This window comes from Oratosquilla oratoria, chromosome 9 (assembly GCF_046742065.1).
Source record: "Oratosquilla oratoria isolate Oo_2021 chromosome 9, ASM4674206v1, whole genome shotgun sequence".
Taxonomy (NCBI): domain Eukaryota; kingdom Metazoa; phylum Arthropoda; class Malacostraca; order Stomatopoda; family Squillidae; genus Oratosquilla; species Oratosquilla oratoria.
This window is the reverse complement of record NC_134785.1, coordinates 51,071,104-51,092,583: the sequence shown is the minus strand read 5'-3', so window position 1 is coordinate 51,092,583 and position 21,480 is coordinate 51,071,104. Positions and strand designations below refer to the sequence as shown.

At 37.9% G+C, this 21,480-nt stretch overlaps 1 protein-coding gene across 2 annotated transcripts in view; it reads left to right on the top strand.

The window, feature by feature from the left end:
* The first annotated feature begins 1,985 nt into the window (after positions 1-1,985).
* The window catches only part of LOC143028400 (solute carrier family 23 member 2-like), a 29,021-nt gene continuing 9,526 nt past the window's right edge, over positions 1,986-21,480 (top strand). Inside the window, exons 1-10 of one of the 2 annotated variants that reach the window (XM_076190413.1) lie at positions 1,986-2,190; positions 11,553-11,690; positions 12,731-12,888; positions 13,578-13,777; positions 14,575-14,701; positions 16,510-16,630; positions 16,987-17,128; positions 17,424-17,537; positions 17,946-18,085; positions 18,702-18,941. In XM_076190413.1, coding sequence (XP_076046528.1) covers positions 2,104-2,190; positions 11,553-11,690; positions 12,731-12,888; positions 13,578-13,777; positions 14,575-14,701; positions 16,510-16,630; positions 16,987-17,128; positions 17,424-17,537; positions 17,946-18,085; positions 18,702-18,941 — 1,467 coding nt within the window. In that variant the 5' untranslated portion in view covers positions 1,986-2,103. Of the gene's footprint in view, positions 2,191-3,501; positions 3,707-11,552; positions 11,691-12,730; positions 12,889-13,577; positions 13,778-14,574; positions 14,702-16,509; positions 16,631-16,986; positions 17,129-17,423; positions 17,538-17,945; positions 18,086-18,701; positions 18,942-21,480 lie in introns of those variants that run through there. The other variant, XM_076190412.1, reaches the window with a different exon arrangement.

Here is a 21,480-nt window from a genome sequence, read left to right as displayed (position 1 = left end):
TGAAAATGGGTGATTTTGGAAATGAATTTTTATGTGTAATGTGTAAAAATAATGCATGTACTTATTTTTCTTTTATGAAATTGTGTTTCTATGTGAAACATATATTCTTTGTATGAAATTGCACTTACATAGAGACGGAAGTGGAGTGTGAGGGGGGGATTGGTGCGTAGGCCTATGCAGTGAGGGAGAGGAGGTAACCGGATGTGGAATTTAGAGGGGGAGGGGAAGACAGGATGTAATGACAGCACTCAAATCCCTATGAGGACCTTCTAAGCATTCAATAAATGTCTCTGGCGACGCAAAAAATATAAATAGGTGATATTGCGAGCACTGTGCCACCTTGGCCCTCTGACCTAGAACCCTCATTTACAGTCACGATGGTTATATTACTTTCATTTATTGTCACCGACGTATTATCACAACCATGTTGAAACTCATGAGAGTTTACATGCTGTGCTAACTCATCTTCAGTGTAGTATATAGTACGTTTCATTTTTGGTTTCGACAACCTAAAATGAAATTGAAAAAACTACATAATGACAATTCCTTCTCTATTATCGAGTTGTGTATACAATTATAGTGTTTTTTTCTACCTATACAATACAAAATTTTTGTTTCTAAGCTACCATGTGAAGATATATAATGATTTGACTTTTCCCATCCGATGTCAACAAGCGTAACGTAACCGGTAGGAACTGTGCCAATCGGATACACGCTACCTTATAGGGGCTATATTATATATCCAGATGGGGTAAAAACACCCTTAAAAGAAAAAATATAATCATTACTGATAACTCAAACAATAAAAGTTACCACATATGCATTATTAAGGACAAAAAAGCCCGCGAAAATTTAAGCGCGAAAAGTGTGTATCCAATTGGCACACCTCCACCAATCTAGGAATAAGTTGGTATGAGAAATGTGGTCCCTTTTCAGTAATCAGTCGTTTGTCCACTTTGGACGCCGCCTTTTCTTTTCGTTGAAGGCAATCTCTACCCCAATTGACATCACCTCGTCTTGAGTAAGGGACATGTTGCCCCCTTCTCCTCTTGACACCGACTGAGGTTGTCTATCTGTTTGGTCTGAACGTGTAACAACTCTTCAAACATGTTGTGTTGGAGGTTTGATGAGCGAGTTGGCCAACACGTTTGATTGTGTAAAAACCCCTTTACAGTGCACTCTAGAAAAACGCAATTAAACGAAAATAATGTTCAATTAAAGTTTCTGGCCTTACATGTGTGTGTATGTGTGTCTGTGTATTCACCTTGGACATTGGATCACGTGCTGGGCTCATGAACGACAGCCATTTCCCTCCCAGAAGAGAGCTCAGAGCTTGTATGACCGATCTATGGGTAATGCTGTGACCTTGCACGCACACACAGCCCCAACTCCCACCCCCCACGAGAGTTGGAGTAACGACTCGGAGCGTAGCGATACTGAAATTGTTTCAGCCTTGGGGAGGATTCGAACACGGACAACTGTAGTGACAGTCGGAGACTCTACCAACCTACCAACCGCGCCACCGAGTCGTGTGTGTGTGTGTGTGTGTGTGTGTGTAAGAGTGTGTGTTGTGCACTTGATTCAACAGAACTTTGCTTAAAACGGAAAAATGTGTGTAGGCAGTACTGAGTTTACTACATTGTCCTTTTTGTAATGTCCTTTTTATGAAAGCCACGCTCCCCAATTTTTAAGAGGACAGAACATCCAGGTGATACGAAGAAAATAATTTTGTATTCATGAAACTGTTTCTTGAATACTGACAAAAGTGAATAACAATAATTGATGAGTATAATATCACAGTGGCAGTTCTGTTAAACATTTCCATAAATCAACATCAACTATACATACTCGGGTCTTCCATACAAATTTCTTCTTTTCCTTATATGTCCTATTTTTTGTTCATGTTGTCTTTTTTATCTCGTACCTTTGGCAATAACCGCTAGCTGGGCTATATAAGACACTTGCTGTGTGGTACATATGCCTGTCACTGAGATAAAGCAGTACCAACAACGTGGTTGAACATTTGAGTCGATGATCGAAACATTGTGTTGCGCAAACGCGTTGTAAACGAAAGAAAGAAATCGATCAATTGAGGAAAAGGCTATGTCGGAGACTTGTTCCTCATCCAAAATGGAGAATGGAGAACAAGATGTTCTACAGCAAGGCCATGACGAGAGGAGCGAATTACGGGTAAGATTATCAATTCACATTTATTTGTTTATTTACTTATTCAATCGTTAAGACTGTTCCATTTCGCAATCTCATAAGAACACATCCTCTCCATACACTGTCTGGTTTTTTTTTTTTTTTTCCGTAAAAATGAGATAGTCATTCCAAATCTTATTATCTCGGATATTCTTTAGACTTTTGTCTATATGCATACACTAATGATCATTTTTATACAATTATTGTCCATATTTAATGTTTTTGGATAGTTCTCAATTACTTTAATTTACATCCTGAAATATGGGCTATTTTAAGATATTCTTAATTTTGGAAGTGAGAATTCGGAACAAACTACAGGAATCAATTATGAAATCAGAATATTGTGACCACGGAAAAGTTTTTGAAGTTTTTGAAGTTCATGAAAATTTTGGTCATTGTATAATACGTGTAAGAACTCTTCAAACATATTGTGTTGGAGGTTTGATGAGCGAGTTGGCCAACACGTTTGATTGTGTAAAACCCTCTTTACATTACACTCTAGAAAAACGCCATTAAACGAAAATAATATTGATTTAAATTTTCTGGCCTTACATGTGTGTGTATGTGTGTCTGTGTATTCACCTTGGACATTGGATCACGTGCTGGGCTCGTGAACGACAGCCATTTCCCTCCCAGAAGAGAGCTCAGAGCTTGTATGACCGATCTATGGGTAATGCTGTGACCTTGCACGCACACACAGCCCCAACTCCCACCCCCACGAGAGTTGCAGTAACGACTCGGAGCGTAGCGATACTGAAAGTGTTTCAGCCTTGGGGTTGTTTCGAACACGGACAACTGTAGTGACAGTCGGAGACTCTACCAACCTACCAACCGCGCCACCGAGTCGTGTGTGTGTGTGTGTGTGTAAGAGTGTGTGTTGTGCACTTGATTCAACAGAACTTTACTTAAAACGGAAAAATGTGTGTAGGCAGTACTGAGTTTACTACATTGTCCTTTTTGTAATGTCCTTTTTATGAAAGCCACGCTCCCCAATTTTTAAGAGGACACAGAACATCCAGGTGATACGAAGAAAATAATTTTGTATTCATGAAACTGTTTCTTGAATACTGACAAAAGTGAATAACAATAATTGATGAGTATAATATCACAGTGGCAGTTCTGTTAAACATTTCCATAAATCAACATCAACTATACATACTCGGGTCTTCCATACAAATTTCTTCTTTTCCTTATATGTCCTATTTTTTGTTCATGTTGTCTTTTTTATCTCGTACCTTTGGCAATAACCGCTAGCTGGGCTATATAAGACACTTGCTGTGTGGTACATATGCCTGTCACTGAGATAAAGCAGTACCAACAACGTGGTTGAACATTTGAGTCGATGATCGAAACATTGTGTTGCGCAAACGCGTTGTAAACGAAAGAAAGAAATCGATCAATTGAGGAAAAGGCTATGTCGGAGACTTGTTCCTCATCCAAAATGGAGAATGGAGAACAAGATGTTCTACAGCAAGACCATGACGAGAGGAGCGAATTACGGGTAAGATTATCAATTCACATTTATTTGTTTATTTACTTATTCAATCGTTAAGACTGTTCCATTTCGCAATCTCATAAGAACACATCCTCTCCATACACTGTGTCTGTTTTTGTTTTGTTTTTTGTCCGTAAAAATGAGATAGTCATTCCAAATCTTATTATCTCGGATATTCTTTAGACTTTTGTCTATATGCATACACTAATGATCATTTTTATACAATTATTGTCCATATTTAATGTTTTTGGATAGTTCTCAATTACTTTAATTTACATCCTGAAATATGGGCTATTTTAAGATATTCTTAATTTTGGAAGTGAGAATTCGGAACAAACTACAGGAATCAATTATGAAATCAGAATATTGTGACCACGGAAAAGTTTTTGAAGTTTTTGAAGTTCATGAAAATTTTGGTCATTGTATAATACACTATAATTATTTATCACTACTTTTTACCAGTTGCCCTTGAGAACTATCAGAAGGTATTACGTTGCTAGCTTCTATGTTGGATTGTAGAATATGATCTATAATATTCTCTAAACACAAGGAATGATAAAGATTCATTAAGTCGTCAGTTTATCTTAATTCTGAAGAGTTACTGTGTCCTACCTGGGAGAGGTTTATCCACTATAAAGCAAATATAAATATGGACCAAAAGGTCTCCTGTCGGCATGCTCCGCCTTTGTAATCCTTTGTAAACCAGACAGAGAGGACCAAAATCACATCTCCACAAGGAAGTGCGGCCCCAAAAAGTACTACTTTTGTATCACTTCCCATCAACTATTCCTCTCATATTTATGTTTTTTTTTTCAATAAGAATGCAAGTAACGTAACTTTTGCCCCCACCCCACCCCCAACCACATCCTTCTAGCTGGAGACACGGAAAACCACCCAAGCCCATAAACATGTTCTACATTTACAAAACCAATAAACTCTTCACACATCCATCAGATGCAACACATGTTATATATGGACCTACTACACATGCACCGCACTCACCAATACAAACCAATACACAAAGGATTAGACCTGCAGTCACCACGGAAAAACACATTCATCCAAACACACTCCAAACATAATACAATAATCTAAGTGGAATCACATATAAACACACGGTGTTGCTTGAATTCTTACAAAAATGCAACATGTGCAGACCTCTAATTCAAGAAACAAAAATAATACTACAATCCACCTTCCCCCACTTTGTGTGGGAAAACAATACACAACACAGACACATTGGTAGACTCACAGCAGTAATACACAAGAGCGTATAAAAAACATACGCTCCACTAAGGCTGCATCATTCAACTCCAACCTCTCAATTTACTACAAAAAAACATATATTGGTAGGCGATCTAAACGCACGTTACCCAGCTTAGTTTAAAGCACAAACATCAGACCAAAGAGGAAATCAAATTCGAGAACAACTCCCTAACCTATGCATATTCAATGCCAGCAACCGTTCCTCACGCAAGCCCCTCATCATAAATAATAAGCAACCACCACCGAGATCGAAATATGCTCACCTTCCCTACAAACACAAATAACTTGGGAAATCATATGTAGCATTTCACCCACAAAGTTCAATATAGAACTAGAAGGAATAACTACAAAAAAAAAAAAAAAAGCGGCAAAGTAACGTGAATAAGCAGAAAAAAATAGATAAATAGGGACCTTCGATATAAATCAATCTTCGTTCATTGAGAGATCTGCAGATAAGATAAAAGTAAAACAGTAAGATGAACACTCCCGCAGAAATAATACAACTCCAAATACACGCAAGAGATAGCTATCCTAAACAAGAATAAAACAAAAAGCAAAATTTAACAAAACACGAAAAAATCAATGGAATTAAATATATCACAAAATTAATAAACAAGAAGGAAGAAAAATAGGAAAAATAAATACAGTAGATGCAAAAAGAAGCAAATGTGGAGAACTACAAGCAACATGGGAAAAAATTTAACCCTCCCCTACCCATGAAGCAGTTCATGCAACAAAAAGTAAAATATCACCACGAAGACAGCAACATAAGTCACCCATAATTCCATAAAACAAGAAAATAACAAAAGATAAAAAAAAAAAAAACTAGACACAGATGCCATCCCTCTTTCTCCAACAAAGACATTGGAAAAGTTATTACCTTACCGGGGTGCTGTATCGACTTGGACATTGGCCACTATGGAGCTCCATTCCTGTATCCACATACATGGCTCTTCTTAACAAGATGGCATTTTTTTTTTTTTCTTCTCCTACAGACGTCCTTGATCCGTCTACATATTTTCTGCGTGGTCTTCCTCTTGCCCTCTTTCCTTCTATTTTTCCTGTTAGGCACGTATGTTCTAATTGTTGTTTTCTCATGACGTGTCCTACAAATAGCTATAGTGAAACTAAAAAGAGTCCCATGCCAGAGGCCTAGGTAATATTCCCAACATTCCTGCAAAACACTTCGGCCAAAATGTGATAAAAAAAAAAAAGTAACTGATCGTCTCAGCCACTCCAGGATATACAATGAAATTCGAATAATCTAGAAAAGAGCCCACATAATACCAAAAATAATCCCAAACTAACCACAAGAAAACCCAACATCCTACAGACCAATTTCACTACTGCCCACCATAACCAAGCTGGCGGAAAGAGTAGTAACAGAAAGGAAAATAACTGATCTACCCGCCTCCTGGAACCAGCATGGTACATTATTCACAAACACCACCCAATAAAGGCTGGAGCGATTCAAGAAGAAAGGACTACAAAGGAGGAACATGCCGACAGGAGACCTTTTGGTCCATAACTAGGTCGGATGCAAAAAAAATATAATAATGATAAATAAATACACAAATAAAAATAATTATAATAATATAAACAATGATAAACAAAAATAATATATATAAATCAATAAATAGGTAAATTTAAATAATAAATAAATAGGTAAAATTAAATAATAAACAGATAAATAGTAAACAATAATAAACAAACTGACAAATAAATGGTGTTCGATAGCATCTCTGATGATAGTTTCCAATATATAAGCTGAAGCTCCTGACGTAGTCCTATGAACAAGTACCTATTCTATTTTTTAGCAGTTTGAATCAAAGTTGTGATCACTACTTGCAATGGTTTCACCAACTTCTATATCGGTTATCATGCTTTAGCGGCGAGTGATCAATAAATCGAGTAAATGTCCATGTCTTGTGGCCTCTTTTACACGTTGAACTAAGTAATTGGCACCGAGAAAATCTATCAGGCAACTACCTATATATCAGTAAAATTGAAATCACCCATTATCAATACCTCCCGGTTGCAGAAACTAGATAGTTCTTGAAACAACAGTTTGTCGTCTGCTAATGATAATGTTTTTGGCCTATATATTACACCTAGATTCATCTATACAGTCCCTTCGTTGTACTACCCCAGTTATGGAAGCGTTACTGATTGTTGACAAAATACTATCATACTCGACTTGCATCTTTATTGTATGTAACCTGGTGATTACATTCAAGGAAGTATTTCACGCGGGTACTTGTCCAAAGATATGAATTCGTTCTCTCGTCAGTACCATTACTAGAGATGATAAGGTTTTGTGTATTCATCAAACTTGCAGAAGTTTATACACCTCGTTCAGTATTCTATTTGGAAATTCCCTACCTCAGTGCTATGACCTTATTCAGATCTACAAGAATACTGGCTACGGTTGCAGTTAATTTCCCTAAAACTACTGACGCCACAATTCCAGAGAGGATTCTTGTTTACATCCATCGAATATGTTAAGTCGGTTCCGTAAATGTCGTTACTTGCATGCAGGTAATACGTACATATAGTGCCATAATCGTGACGAAGAATGATAACACCTTGTCTGCATGTAAAAAACAGCTTTCAAAGTCAGCAGTTTAGCTGTTATCTACTCATTTGATATAGCGGCTCTTAACAACAGATAGATGCACAGTTGTGCGTAATCTTTTCATCTTTGTTCAGTAGCAAGTTTTGCTTATCTGCAGGGCCGTGGCGTCATCTCGTGATGCTGTAGAGCAGTTGTTCCCAAACTTTTTCAGTTTGTTACCCAGTTTACATTAAGCATGTTACCCCTTTCACAAAATGTAGTCAACATTGATATATATGGCTACATTAACAATCTAGAGATATTTTCTTTTATTTGTTGTATTTGAACATTGTGCATCTCTAATGACTACTGCCAAAGATGTAGAGAACATCAGTGGGATGGATGAAACTGCATGCTTGAAGCTAGTTGAGGAATTTTTGGCTTCTCGATTTTCAGAATTCTTATTATTATTTTGTCACCCCTCCATTACCCCCAAATATTTCTTGAATTACCCCAGGGGGTAATTTACCCCCCAGTTTGGAAACCACTGCTGTAGAGGAACTTCTTATCCCTCCTTGATAACGAATCCACATCACAACCACGGCCTCTGTAATCTGATAAAGTTGTACTTATTGGGTTTATGGGATTTTTTTTCCCGAGGATTTTCCATAAATAGGTCAGCATAAATATGTTGCCTCCTTCCCAAGGTCCTCGTATAGGATATTCATATTGGCTGCATGTTTTTTGTAGTCGATGTTTCAAGGACTTATGTGACATCCGTAGCATGACTGGAAAATAGTTTCCACTCAAAACAAAAAATAGAATAAATAAATAAATAAAGTAAAATAAATAAACGGATAAATAAGATAATCGTTTCTTCTAATATCCTGTTTTGTTACCCTCCATAAATCTCACGCACCACACGTCTTCGGTGTGATATTGTCCCTAAAGATTGAGGCAATGGAAATAATAGCCAATAAAATAATTTCCACGGACGACTTTTAACATTTTTAATCCATTCAGGGTGACTGCAATACTTTAGAATTTCAATGTACCTTGAAAGTTGCATCTTGCATCTAGATTTTTCCAGCAAATTTCTTATACAAGCGTTAGTCGAGCTTCATAACTATGAGCAATAGCACATACTTGTAAAACAACCGATTTCCACAGCTTTTTTATTGCAGTTTGATCCCGCAATTTGAATGTCATGACTCAGTTTAAGAAATTAAAACTTCTGTTTGATAGACTTATATGTTCTTTGAAGTCATAACACAATGATAACCTAATCCCAAGATCCTATTTCATGGGTTTTAGTGCAGTGATAAACCCTAAGACTGTATTCTTCTGAACAGTTGAAATTAATCAACTGAAACTTGTTTTTGTCGAATTTCATTCGTTTATCATGCATGCACTGTTTCCAAGCCTTCGTGTAAAGAAAAATCATTGTGAGGAGTGTATATTACTGAAGATTATTGTGTCGTCAGGAAAACTGATGCTGCTGCTTGTTATATTGACACTGATGAGGAATAGAACTAAGCAAATAATTCATACTACTTTTGTATCCTTGGATACTGATGATCTATTCCCTATTCGTTAAATATGTACCTATTTATGATACTATCTTCTTTCAGGATCACGGTGTTTATATAACAGAATCCAGTGGTCCACTCAGTCAAACGCTTTACTGAAGCCCAAGAACACCACAGTCCTCTCCTATGTTACGTTGTTTCATTCATGAAATAAGATTATCCTCAACTTACTTGACTATTAAACGTTTCATAACTCTCAGATTTAGATATATAAGGTGGTAATTTGCAGACATTTTCTTGTTTCTTCACTTATAAATCGATATAATAGCAGCTGCCCTTATAGATGCAAGCATTCATTCTTTTTAAGTGAGTCTCCCTGTAGTTTATTATTAATATTAGTTTACTGACATTTCTTCATTATAGTTGATATTACGCCATCTGGATTTGGTAATAAGGTTATTGAAATTTGAGGGATCGCACTTTTTACGTCACCTTTTTTTAGTAACCGATCAAAAATCGTGAAATAAATACTTTAATTTGACCCTTCACAAACAAAATAAGACAGAATTAAATATATTTTTTTCTGTGTAGGATTCCAGCATCATCATCGTCGTCGTCGTCATCGTCATTGTCATCGCCATTGTTATCATCATCGTCGTCGTCGTCGTCGTCATCATCATCATCAACATCATCATCATCATCATACGAATCATGCTGGTTTGATACATAGTCATCCCAGCAATACTCCCCAAAGGCAACTTGGTACTAAAGACATCCAGACGCCTCTTCAAGTCAGCATTTAAGTCTATGTATCACAGTTGTACAGCATAGCAAAGAGAGCACAAACGATTTGAAGATTCTAATATTAGTCATCCAACAAAAATATCGACGATACTACAGTATATATTCTGAATACGTCCATATTACTATAGGCAATGCCAATCATTCGAAGGATTTCCTGTCATGATCCACCACTGTTATGCACTACACACCAAGGCATGAACAGACTAAACCGCGTCATCCGGTAAGATCCTAAACACCTGCACCTTGGACTGGAGTCCAAGCGATCTCGCCTTCCAAGGCAATGACACGAACACTGCAAACAGAAACTGTCCAATGATTCTGCAAGAAGTATATCATTATCGACAAGGACAAGGTCAGTAGCTTTTGTGTATCCAGTGGATGCTTCACAATGACATTGATCGACACTTCACCCAAACTTAACAACACTCTCTGTCCCAGAGTATAAACCAGAAATCAAGTGAAAAATCTTTGCATGGATACAGGGGCGCCCGCAGGCTGACGCACCGGACGCACGTGCGTCCAGTTTGGACATTACAAGCATACAAGGTCCCCTATTCAAACATTTTTCCCTTCTAAAACCCTCAACTTTCAATGAAAAATGTAGATGTTTTACATACATTAGACCTAAGTATGTCAAAAAGGCAACCAAAAAGTGGCAAAAACTCGAAACATTTCCGAACCCCTCAGGTGGATAAGCTTCGCTTGGTTGTCTCCCTATAGCCCTTTATACCTTGTGCGTCCACCACAAGAAAGTCTGTGGGCGCCCCTGCATGGATATACGCTGAGATAAAAGCCTACCTGAGATCAACATAGGCTGCAAGAAACCCCTGGTCAAACTCACATCAGCACTCAACAAGAAAGTCTGAGGATACGATCAGTTGTCGATTTACGACGTGAACCAAGATTGCTCGGGGCTCTATGTAGTTTTTTTAAGTTTGTAAGTCCGCAATAGTGCATGATTTTCGCCAGGTCTACTTGTTCGAGGAATATGGAATACGTGGCAACATCGCAAGCAATTATGAAATGAATATATATATATATATATATATATATATATATATATACATACATACATACATAATTCTTTTATCTATTTGTTTGTTTTTTAAAGGTTTGCGAAGCTAACATTCACCCATACCTGAAGCAAAACAGGTCTACGTTACGCAACCGTTTGGAGTGGTAGTGCCCGGAGGTTAGGAAGGGTGGGAACAGTTCTTACCTAACGGGAACACAAAAAACGATCTTGCCGCATATACAAATTACTACTCGATGAACCAGGCGGGATTTTTGTCAGCTAATGATGTTTTTGCGAATTTTCTTCTAATAAAAGACGATTTTATTTTGCCCCTTACCGGTGGAACAAAAAGATTAAAAACTATTAATCACTCCCACTGTCATCAACCCACCTGACAACGAAATTTATGGTTTACTATTTACAAAAACGCGTGGTCGGGCTGTCGAACAATCACATAGGGTTAAAGGGGGTATAGGTGTCAAGCGTGTTCCTGAGGAAGCACTTAGGATAAACTGGCGATATTGGTCTGTAAGTGATGAGGAGTAAGCTTCGCATAATATGAACGAGGAGTGGACAGGGATGGGCGGAAAGTGAAATGAATGTCAATTTCCCTCTCCCATACTTAGCCACATCACTTTACGATTATCAATTGATTAGAAGATTTTCATCTCCTTTTTTTATCAGCCACCAGATGAAGAAACAGCATCGAATGAGGTGGAGGGACTGATGCCTATTCACGAGAAGGCGGACTCCCAGAAGGCACTCCTGTATAGCGTGGACGACACCCCACCTTGGTATCAATGTATTTTGTTTGGCTTACAGGTGAGTGCGAGTACTACAAGAATCTTGGAAAGGTGGGCAAGAATTTAGTATTCATATAGACTTAGTCGACCAGACTTATTACTGATAAGATAATTTTTATGACCGTTGGGTGTAGGACTCGCACCTACCGTTTAGGGCCCAGTAAAACTACTGTGCAGCGCTTCAACTTGATGCATAAGGTAGCACAACCAGTCTGACGGGTCACTTTGAGAACCGGGCAAACTCTCAGGACACGAAAACTAAAATCTGAAGAAATTCTAAGAACAAGACGTCGTTCAGAAAAATTGAATCGTTTCAGTATATATATATATATATATATATATATATATATATATATATATATATATATATATATATATATATAAAATGTATAGTCATGTGGATAAACTTGCCATGGACCTACGGAAGAATTTTCATTCACTTACACTTTATTGAACTATTTGTCTCCCATTCTTGTGAAGAACCATTAAAATCAAACTAAATTTAGTAAAGGGAGATTCATTTGTGATACCATTACCTCGAAATGTCCTACATACACTGATCAATTTTATTAATAAGATCTTCTCGGGTTGTTTTATTGCTTTATGTTCACAGAATTATTGTCTTAGAAATGTTTTCTATGTTTTCCTGTCTTAAAAACAGTTCTCTCTCACTTTTTCACACATTCATATATTCTCTCACTTTTCTTATTTTTTCACAAACTTCCCATATCGTCCATTAGTAGTTTTTTTTTTGCGTTTTGTATCAATGCTACAATTTTATTTGTTAATATGAAAATGTCTATTTTTATTCAACTGTTATGATTATATTTTCTTAAAAAAGACTCTTATTTCCCGGAGCCACAAAGGTGGAAATTGCGTAGCTTCCTTTTAGCGCTGTGCCAGTGACAATACTACGGCCATAAAAATCATCTGACTACTGTATATATTTATAAAGAGGTAAAATAACAAAAATCGCGTCATGATAACAAACAGGATTTTATATTGTGTTTTATCAATATTTATTTGTCCTAACCCAATACACGTTTGATTTCATACCAGCACTATCTGATGATGGTGGAAAGCGTAATCTCTGTACCCTTCCTACTGGCCCCACTCATGTGCATTCAAGACACGAACCCAGTTCGCGGGCAAATGGCCTCGACTATCATCTTCGTTTCTGGTCTGATTACCTTCTTGCAGTCCACGTTCGGAATCAGGTAAGATCGTACAAGATTTTCAGTGGAGGAAGGGGCTGATCTCTTTACCAAACAAACAAATGACTGGATAGATGACTAGATAAGTAAATGAATAAATAATTAAACAGATAAATCAATAGATGAATATGTAAGTAGATAAACGAGTAAATATATAGATGAATAAACGAATAGATATGTAAATAATGAATAAATGCATACATGAATAGATAAATAAATAAGTGAATTAATAAACAAATCATTAAATAGATAATTACACAAATAAATGAATGGTTAATGGAAAAACATGTAAAAAGATAATTTGAGTCCCTAAGTCTACTCGAAAAAAAATGTTAGACAACACATGGTCACTAACTAATTACATCGGAGATATGAAACAGATTCGACACGGAAATCGGATGTATGGAGCAAAAGTTTTGACCCACGCTACATCGTCAATATGATCTATTTTTTCGAGTACGTGATCTACTTTACTAAGTAGTATTTAGCTTCCTGTTATGTGATTTTCTTAGATATATAAATAAATAAAAATTCAAAGAATTTTGAATTTCATGAAAATCTCTGGTTGGTGGGTCAAAATTTTTGCTCGTGACTGTTAATCAATTGCCCTAACGGTATCTAAAGCGTAGCTACTTAAAACCAGCCTCCACATTTTTTTTTTCTTCTATCTTTTTCGTGGTTTTCCTTCCCAGGCTCCCCATTGTCCAGGGCGGTTCTGCCAGCTTCTTGTCGCCCACAATCGCCATTCTGACCCTCATGCCGTGTCCAATCACCGCCGACGTCGACGCTCTGACTCCTGAAGAACAAGAGGAACTGTGGCAATCGCGCATGCGTGAGATACAGGGCGGTATCTGCGTCGCGGCAATATTTCAGGTCCTTGTAGGATGCACAGGTAATGGGGAATGTCAGGTCCTTGTAGGGTACACAGGTAAAAGGAATGTCTGGAAGTGTAGTATGCACAGGTAATGGGGATGTCTGGTAAAAGACTCGGAAATGTGATTCGCTATCGTGGATGTGTCAGTATACATATCAACTGCTGTCTTACACGTGTTTGAGTGCATCATTCACATACTGTTCAGCATTGGCAGCACATAGATATCTATAAGTCTATACACCGAAAGCCTTTCCCCCCTTATAAGGGAGCTAGCCAGCCAAGGCAAGCATCCAGCCCCAATAATTCCACTCCCATCCACCTCTCATCTTAGCTCCTCGTGGATCAGAGGCAACGCAACCAAGACATAGTACATCCACAGGAAGTCCCTCCACCACAGTTTTATCATGAACATATTTATGTATATGTTATACAAACAGATATAATCACATTATAACTGGGGTGGAGGAACTCAGGCAGTAACAACAACAATTGTAGATAGTGGACAAATTTAGACAAAAAAATATATATATATTCGGTAACTGCCTCTAGCACAGTATTATTGCAATTTTTTTCTCATTTATTCGCTTGATACCTGTTTTTTAAGGAGCTTCCGGGAAGTTTAAGGAACCCCACGGTTCCTCTGGAACCGTTAAGGAACGTTAATGAGTCAAAATATTTTATTCTCTGTGATGAATTCAATGCAGTCCACTTATATATAATAAGAATCACAATTGTCGTCACTCTGTGCACACTGCTGAAAACTAACTTTTTTTATTTTTTATCTGTTCATTATTTTCTATTTATTGATTTTTCAGGAATGGTTGGGAGTATTCTAAGGTTCCTGACGCCGCTAGCTATGATGCCGACCATTACGCTCATCGGCCTTTCTTTGTTTTCGGTCGCTGCGGAAATGGCGGCTAAGCACTGGGGAATATCTATGCTGTAAGAACGCCACTAGCCCCCCTCCCCCACACTACCTGCCGTGGAAGATGCATAGACTATGTAATTATAGTCTGCGCGCTCCAAGAAGTGTGTGTGGGATACGTTGATTTACTATTAGCCAATCTGCCAAATGAAGCAGGTACCTCTCCCTCTCTCTTATTTTCCATCTACATGCTATTTGATTTTTTCTTATTCTCTATATAGTAAAGGAAGCTGTATAGTGCAATGGCTATACTCTTTTAGGGTTATAAACACGATTTCAATCAAATTTATGACTAGGGAGACCAGATGTCCTCCTTTAGGGAGGACAGTCCTCCATTTGAGCACTTTGTCCTCCATCCGGCGCAACCTCACGCCGGACGTGCATTTGTCCTCCTTTCTTGGGATGTGACAAAAATAAGTAGATAAATAAATAAATAGATAAATAACCCTAGGTATACAATAATGCCGTACAATTAAATTATTTGGGAGTAATCACGCAAAGTTCAACGTCGGAACTCGGCACCAAAGTAGACAGGAACAGCACAAGACCAATGTTGTGAACGTGTGATTGCAGATTCACATCTCATACATTGGGCTGCATTCCTGATGTGGCCACGGTGCAGTGTGGTTTAATAATTAGTTTATGAGGTTAAGGAGTCTGAAAATGCCGAAAAGAAAGAGGGCAGAAATACAAAAAGTAGAGGACAGAAATACAAAAAGAAATAGACCTCCAGGCAATCAATGTGAGGATACAACTAGGTTTTGTTTGTGTTGTAACTTGGTAAGAAATACAGGTATTTGTTTTTTGTCGGTTTTATTAGAAGTGAAAAATATGATTCACTTTCAGTTTTATATATATATTTATATATATATTACTGTATATTATAATCATCGATATGCAGTGTCCTCCTTTTTGGAAATGGCCACCCTATTTTTGACACGGGGCAGCGTTCCCCCCCCCCCCCATGTAACCACGCCGAGGTGTTACAGTTGAGACAGGTGAGATGGGGGTGGGAATCGTTGTTATAATTCTAAAAAGTAGTATTCACTGTACTATAGTTTCCTATACAATATGCAAAATATAAAAATACCAGATAAATACCAGGGAAATAGGAGAGAGAAAGAGAGGGAGGGAAGTTTGCTTCAAGGTTCATTAAGTACGACATATACCGCAGACTATACGGTATTTTATTTTATTTTATGTTTTTGTTATTTTTTTTACCAATACTAAAAATGGCGGAGGGATATTCAATAAAAATAAATTCTTTTTTTTTCTTGTTTGTTTTTTGCGTTTGTCACCACAAAGACTCCACGACACAATTTTTTTTATTTTCAACTGTATTTTCCAGCGACTATCCTTACTAGAACTTCACTCATCTCCTCACTTCACATCCTAAAAGGATTTCCTTCCCTATAAAAAAAATCTCAATATCATTAAATTCACATAACTTCACTCTCTCAGATAATTTTAAAACATTCAACATGTTTATATCTTCCCGTGGCTTTCGGTAGAGAAAGACCTTGTTCTCCTCTTACCTGGTCCTTCCTTTATCTTCCTTTAAGAACATAAAAATGGAAGAGACTGCAAGAGACCATAAGGCCTACACTAAGCAGTTCAATGTTCATTACCACCTATCATCCCCATCCATAAAGTTATCTAGCCTTTTTTTTTTTAACAACGAATATTTTCAGCGCTCTTTACTACATGGTTACTAAGTCTATTCCATTCGTTACCTACTCAATTGGTAAACAATTCCCAGCCCTCTTCTCCATCTCTCCCTTCCCTTCACCTCTTCACATTAATATACCTCACTTCCTTCTTTCAGAACGATGTTTTTACTTCTCCTATTCTCGCAGTATCTTGGAGAGATTGATGTTCCCTTTTGCACGTACTCCAAAAAGGAAGGCTTCCACATGTCTCGATACAAGTTCTTCAAACTCTTTCCGGTAAGCCCCAAATGAAATTACCCAATTTCATCCTTAATGTTTTAACTGCTTCTTCACCGAAAGGGTGCCACGAAGATGAATCAGCCTAGCGCCAGAAGGACCAAAAGGACAAGTACTACCTGGTAAAGAAGGGGATTAGATCCCAAACCCAAAGAAGAGGATTAAACCCCAAAGAAGGGGATTAAGCCCCAAACTCAAACAAGATGTCTCAACCGAGCAATAACCAACCATTTACCAAAATAAAGTGTCTGACCCAAGAAATAAAGTATTAACCCCATTTCTTTTTTTATGAATAACTTCATCTATCTTGTTTCGAACGTAAATATATCTAACTCATCATCTCTTGTCACACACAGGTTCTAATGGCTGTCTGTATATCTTGGTCTTTTTGTGCAATCCTCACCTATGCAGACGTTCTGGACGAGAACTCTCCAGCAAGAACTGATTCTATGGGAAAGATAGTGGGAGAAGCCCCATGGATTTATGTCCCTTATCCATGTAAGTGGGTATTTATATTCAAGAGTTTATATTTAAAAAGTAAGTTTGCATGCGGAGGTGAGTGGGCTTCCTAATGATGTCATATTGAACCGAGTAACGTTATGTTAGTTCGTCATCTTCAGCCAAGAGACTGTTGACTTGACTTTGCATATGTTCCTTTTAGATTTGTTCGCTTTCAAAGCATTACCTTTGTACATACATCCAGTTTGCTAATTCTACAGTATGTACACATTCGTCCTGTGAATTGTGGTCTCGGTTTTCTATAACATTTGTTTGATGAACTTTCTTTTTTCAGTTCAATGGGGAGTGCCTACTGTCACTCTAGCTAGCGTCATCGGGATGTTAGTAGCAGTGTTTACGTCCATTATTGAAAGTGTTGCTGATTATCATGCATGTGCACGTCTTGCTGGTGAGTTATATGGATTCATATGTTCTTGCCAAATCTCACCCACAAGAGTCAAGGCATTTCTTATCTAGGCACCCTTCTTACAGCTAACCTGCATGTATCTATGTTGGACTATAGGGGTGTAAAGGACACTGTTAAATACATTATTTCTTTTCACATTTTTAGATTAAAATTTTTCACACGCTGGTGGTGTAATTGAAAGCATGCTGGTCTTGCATTCACTTAGTTGTGTGTTCGAGTCCCACACTTCACTCCAATTCCTAGCAATGACTGTTACCTGCACCAACAGCCCTAAAAGTGCATGGGGCCAATGGTGACGGCTTCGACATCAGCTACGTGCATCATGGTGTAGTCTCCTCAACCTTCTTTAAATTTGTCCTAATCCATGATTTCTCTATCCCTCCTCCGCAGGGGCTCCACCACCGCCTAACCACGCCCTGAACAGAGGCATCGCTGTAGAAGGAATTGGTTGCATCCTGGCCGGGCTCTGGGGCACTGGCAATGGCACCACCTCCTATTCACAGAACATCGGTGCCATTGGAATCACCAAAGTACGTGTGTCTCTCTGAGGAAGGAGCTCCTTGATGAGAGCCAGCATTCGATGAAGTTTTCTCTTTGATTCTATGGCATTAACCCCTTCCTTGTACTATGGTTGGCACCAGGCAATGGCTTGCAAAAGAAACATTGAGCTCAATATTGAAATCCATTACCAAAATATTGGCAATATAATTGAAAATATGGATCAGCAGTTGAAGATAAGAATGACGAGATTATGAAAGGAAAAACAGAAAATGTAAAGAAGAAATAGAGGCACTAAAGAGTAAAGCCACAAATTTTTGGGTGCCTTAGTTAAAAGCTTTGAGAATCAGAATTGGTTCTTGATGTTTGTGGCCAATATGGCGACGACTTGAGGGTAGATCGGATCCAACACTCTCCTTCAGAAGCGTTTCAAAGAATTCTGAATACATATACATTAATTAACACCTTACATTTGATCAAATTTGAATTATATTCTCTTATCTATGTATAAAATATGATGACCAAATACCAGCAAATGTCAATCACCAGTGTTATCAAGGAATTGGTCAACTGTTCTCATGAAGTAGGTGAAAGATAGAATGCACCACTCAGAAAAAATTCCTCTTATAGCTGTATTTTCTTCCGCAGGTGGGCAGTCGTCGGGTGATTCAGTACCTTGCATTCATGTTGATGTTGTGCGGGCTGGTTGGCAAGCTGGGAGGGTTCTTCATGGCAATCCCTGCACCCATTGTTGGAGGAATATTTTGCTTAGTTTTCCCCATGATCACGGCAGTCGGGATCTCGACCCTTCATTCCGTTAACCTCAACTCGACCAGGAACCTCTTAGTCATTGGCCTTCCCCTCTTCTTCGGGTTGATGATCTCAATGGTAGGAAGTTTCTTCACCTGTTCGTTTTACGATGGCAATTGCCTTTTGTTGTCATAGTCAGGTTGCTTATTCAAATGGTAAGAGGGTTATCTGCTCTGTTTTTCTTATGAGAGTGATGGGATTTTGTTGCCATATTCAGGGTGCTAAGCTCAACAGTAAGATGCCTACTTGCCTATTCTTCTTGTAACACTGATTATTGTTTCTTATATCACTTATAACTTTAGCATTTGCACTGCATATATATATGTGTAAATATATACACATATTTTACCTAGTTGTATTTACCTAGTTGTATTTTGCGGGAAGGGGAGCTATGCTCGTGTTGTCCCGCCTTTGTATCTTGCAGTGTCTAGTTTGTTTTTAAACTCATGAATGGTTTTTTGCGCATACTATTTCATTGTCCAGTTTGTTCCAAGTGTCCAAAACTCTATGAGGAAAACTGTTTTTCTTCAGTTCTCTTCTATAGCTATGTTTTTTTATTTTCTTTCCATGTCCTCTTGTGTTTCTTTTGTCCCAGTTAAGTAAGTTCTCACTATCGAGTACCTCTGTGCCTTTCATGATTCTGTAGATGGTCAATAGGTCACCTCTCTCTCTTCTTTGCTCCAGTGTCGGTAACTCCAGTTTAGCCAATCTCTCTTCGTATGATAGGTTTGCAAGTGCAGGTGCCATTTTTGTAGCTGCTCTTTGGATTCTTTCTATTTTCTTTATATTCTTTTTGGTACTGGGGGACCACAATGTCGCTGCATACTCTAATCTAGGCCTTATCAATGTAACCAATATTTTTTTCATCATGTCTTCGTCCAAGTATGTAAACGCCACTTTTATTGATCTTAGCAAGTTGTAAGTCTCCCCGACAATTTTGTTAATCTGTATATCATAGGACAAGTCGTTCGTGATAATTACTCCCAAATCTTTTTCGGATCCTACTTTCTTTACTTCTTTGGTTCCAATTGTATATTTTCCTGATATTCTGTTTTTGCTTTTTCCAAACTCCATTATGCTACACTTCTTCGTATTAAAGTCCACTTCCCATTTCTGACTCCAGTTCCATACCCTATTTAGGTCTTCTTGCAGTGCTTCACAGTCCTCATCAGTTTCTATTTTCCTTAGCAGTTTGGCGTCATCGGCAAAGAAGCTCATGTAGCAGTTCACGTCCTCATCCATGTCATTCATATAGATAGCAAACATTATTGGTGCCAGCACAGATCCTTGCGGTACTCCACTGATCACCTCTTTCCAGTCTGAATATTTTTCTCTGAGCACTACTCTCATCTTTCTACCAGTCAGAAAGTCCTCTATCCATTTTATTAGGTTTCCCTGTATTCCTCCTATGTGTTCCAGTTTTTTTTAGTAGTTTTCTGTGTGGTACTTTGTCAAAGGCTTTTTGCAAGTCTAGGAATGCACAATCAGCCCATCCATTTCTTTCTTGCACTATGTCTATTAGTCTTGAGTAAAAGCATATTAAGTTTGTGGAGCATGATCTTCCTTGTCTGAATCCGAATTGTCTTGGGTTTAATATGTCATTGTCTTCCAGATGTTTTACCCATCTATTCTTGATTATTTTCTCACAAATTTTGGCAATGGTGCTTGTTAGTGATACTGGCCTATAGTTGGTGGGTTCTTCTTTGTTTCCTCCTTTGTGTATTGGTACAATGTTAGCGTTTTTCCAGTCCTCGGGTATCTTTCCTTCTTTGAGTGAGCTGTTTATTAAGATGTGTATTTTGTCTGTTAGTTCTTCTTTGCACTCCTTTAGAATCCAATTTGCAATACCGTCCGGGCCATGTGATTTTCTGACATCCAGCCTTGATAAATGTTCTGATATTTCCTTTAGTGATGCTGTAAACTCATTCATGAGGGGAGATTTCTTGTTTTTGTCTATGTCACAATTCGGTATTTTCTCTCTGGTGAAAACAGATTTAAAGTGATTGTTCATGACTTCGGCCATCTCTAAATCTTCTGTGTATTCTATGTTTCCTTGGCATAGTTTCACCAATTCCTGTTTGTTTTTAAGTTTACCATTCACATACCGATAGAATAGTTTGGGTTGCTCTTTGCATTTGTCTATAATATCCTTCTCATGGTTCCTTTTCTCCTCTCTTCTCACATTAACATACTCATTTCTATAGTTAACATAAATTTGCCATTTGCTTTGTTTTTTGTCTTTTCTCCACTTTTTCCAAGCTTTGTCCCTTCTGTCTTTTGCCTCACTGCATCTTTTGTTGAACCAACATTTAATGTACTCTCTCTCTCGCTTTTGTCTTGGTACATGCCTGTTTACCCCTTCATTGTAGTTTTCCATCAATATATTCCATTTCTCTTCCACTGCTGTTTCTTCCCTGTAAAATATTTCCCAGTTTGCATTCCGGAAGAATGTCTTTAGTTTTGTAAAGTCTGTTTTGTTGTACCTCAGTCTTCCTTTCCTATGCTTTTCGTTCCTCTCTATGTCTATTTCTTCCTTTAGTATAGTTTCGATGAGTACATGGTCACTCTTTCCAATTGGTGTCGCATACTGGACTTTATGCACTATTTCAGGCTCTGT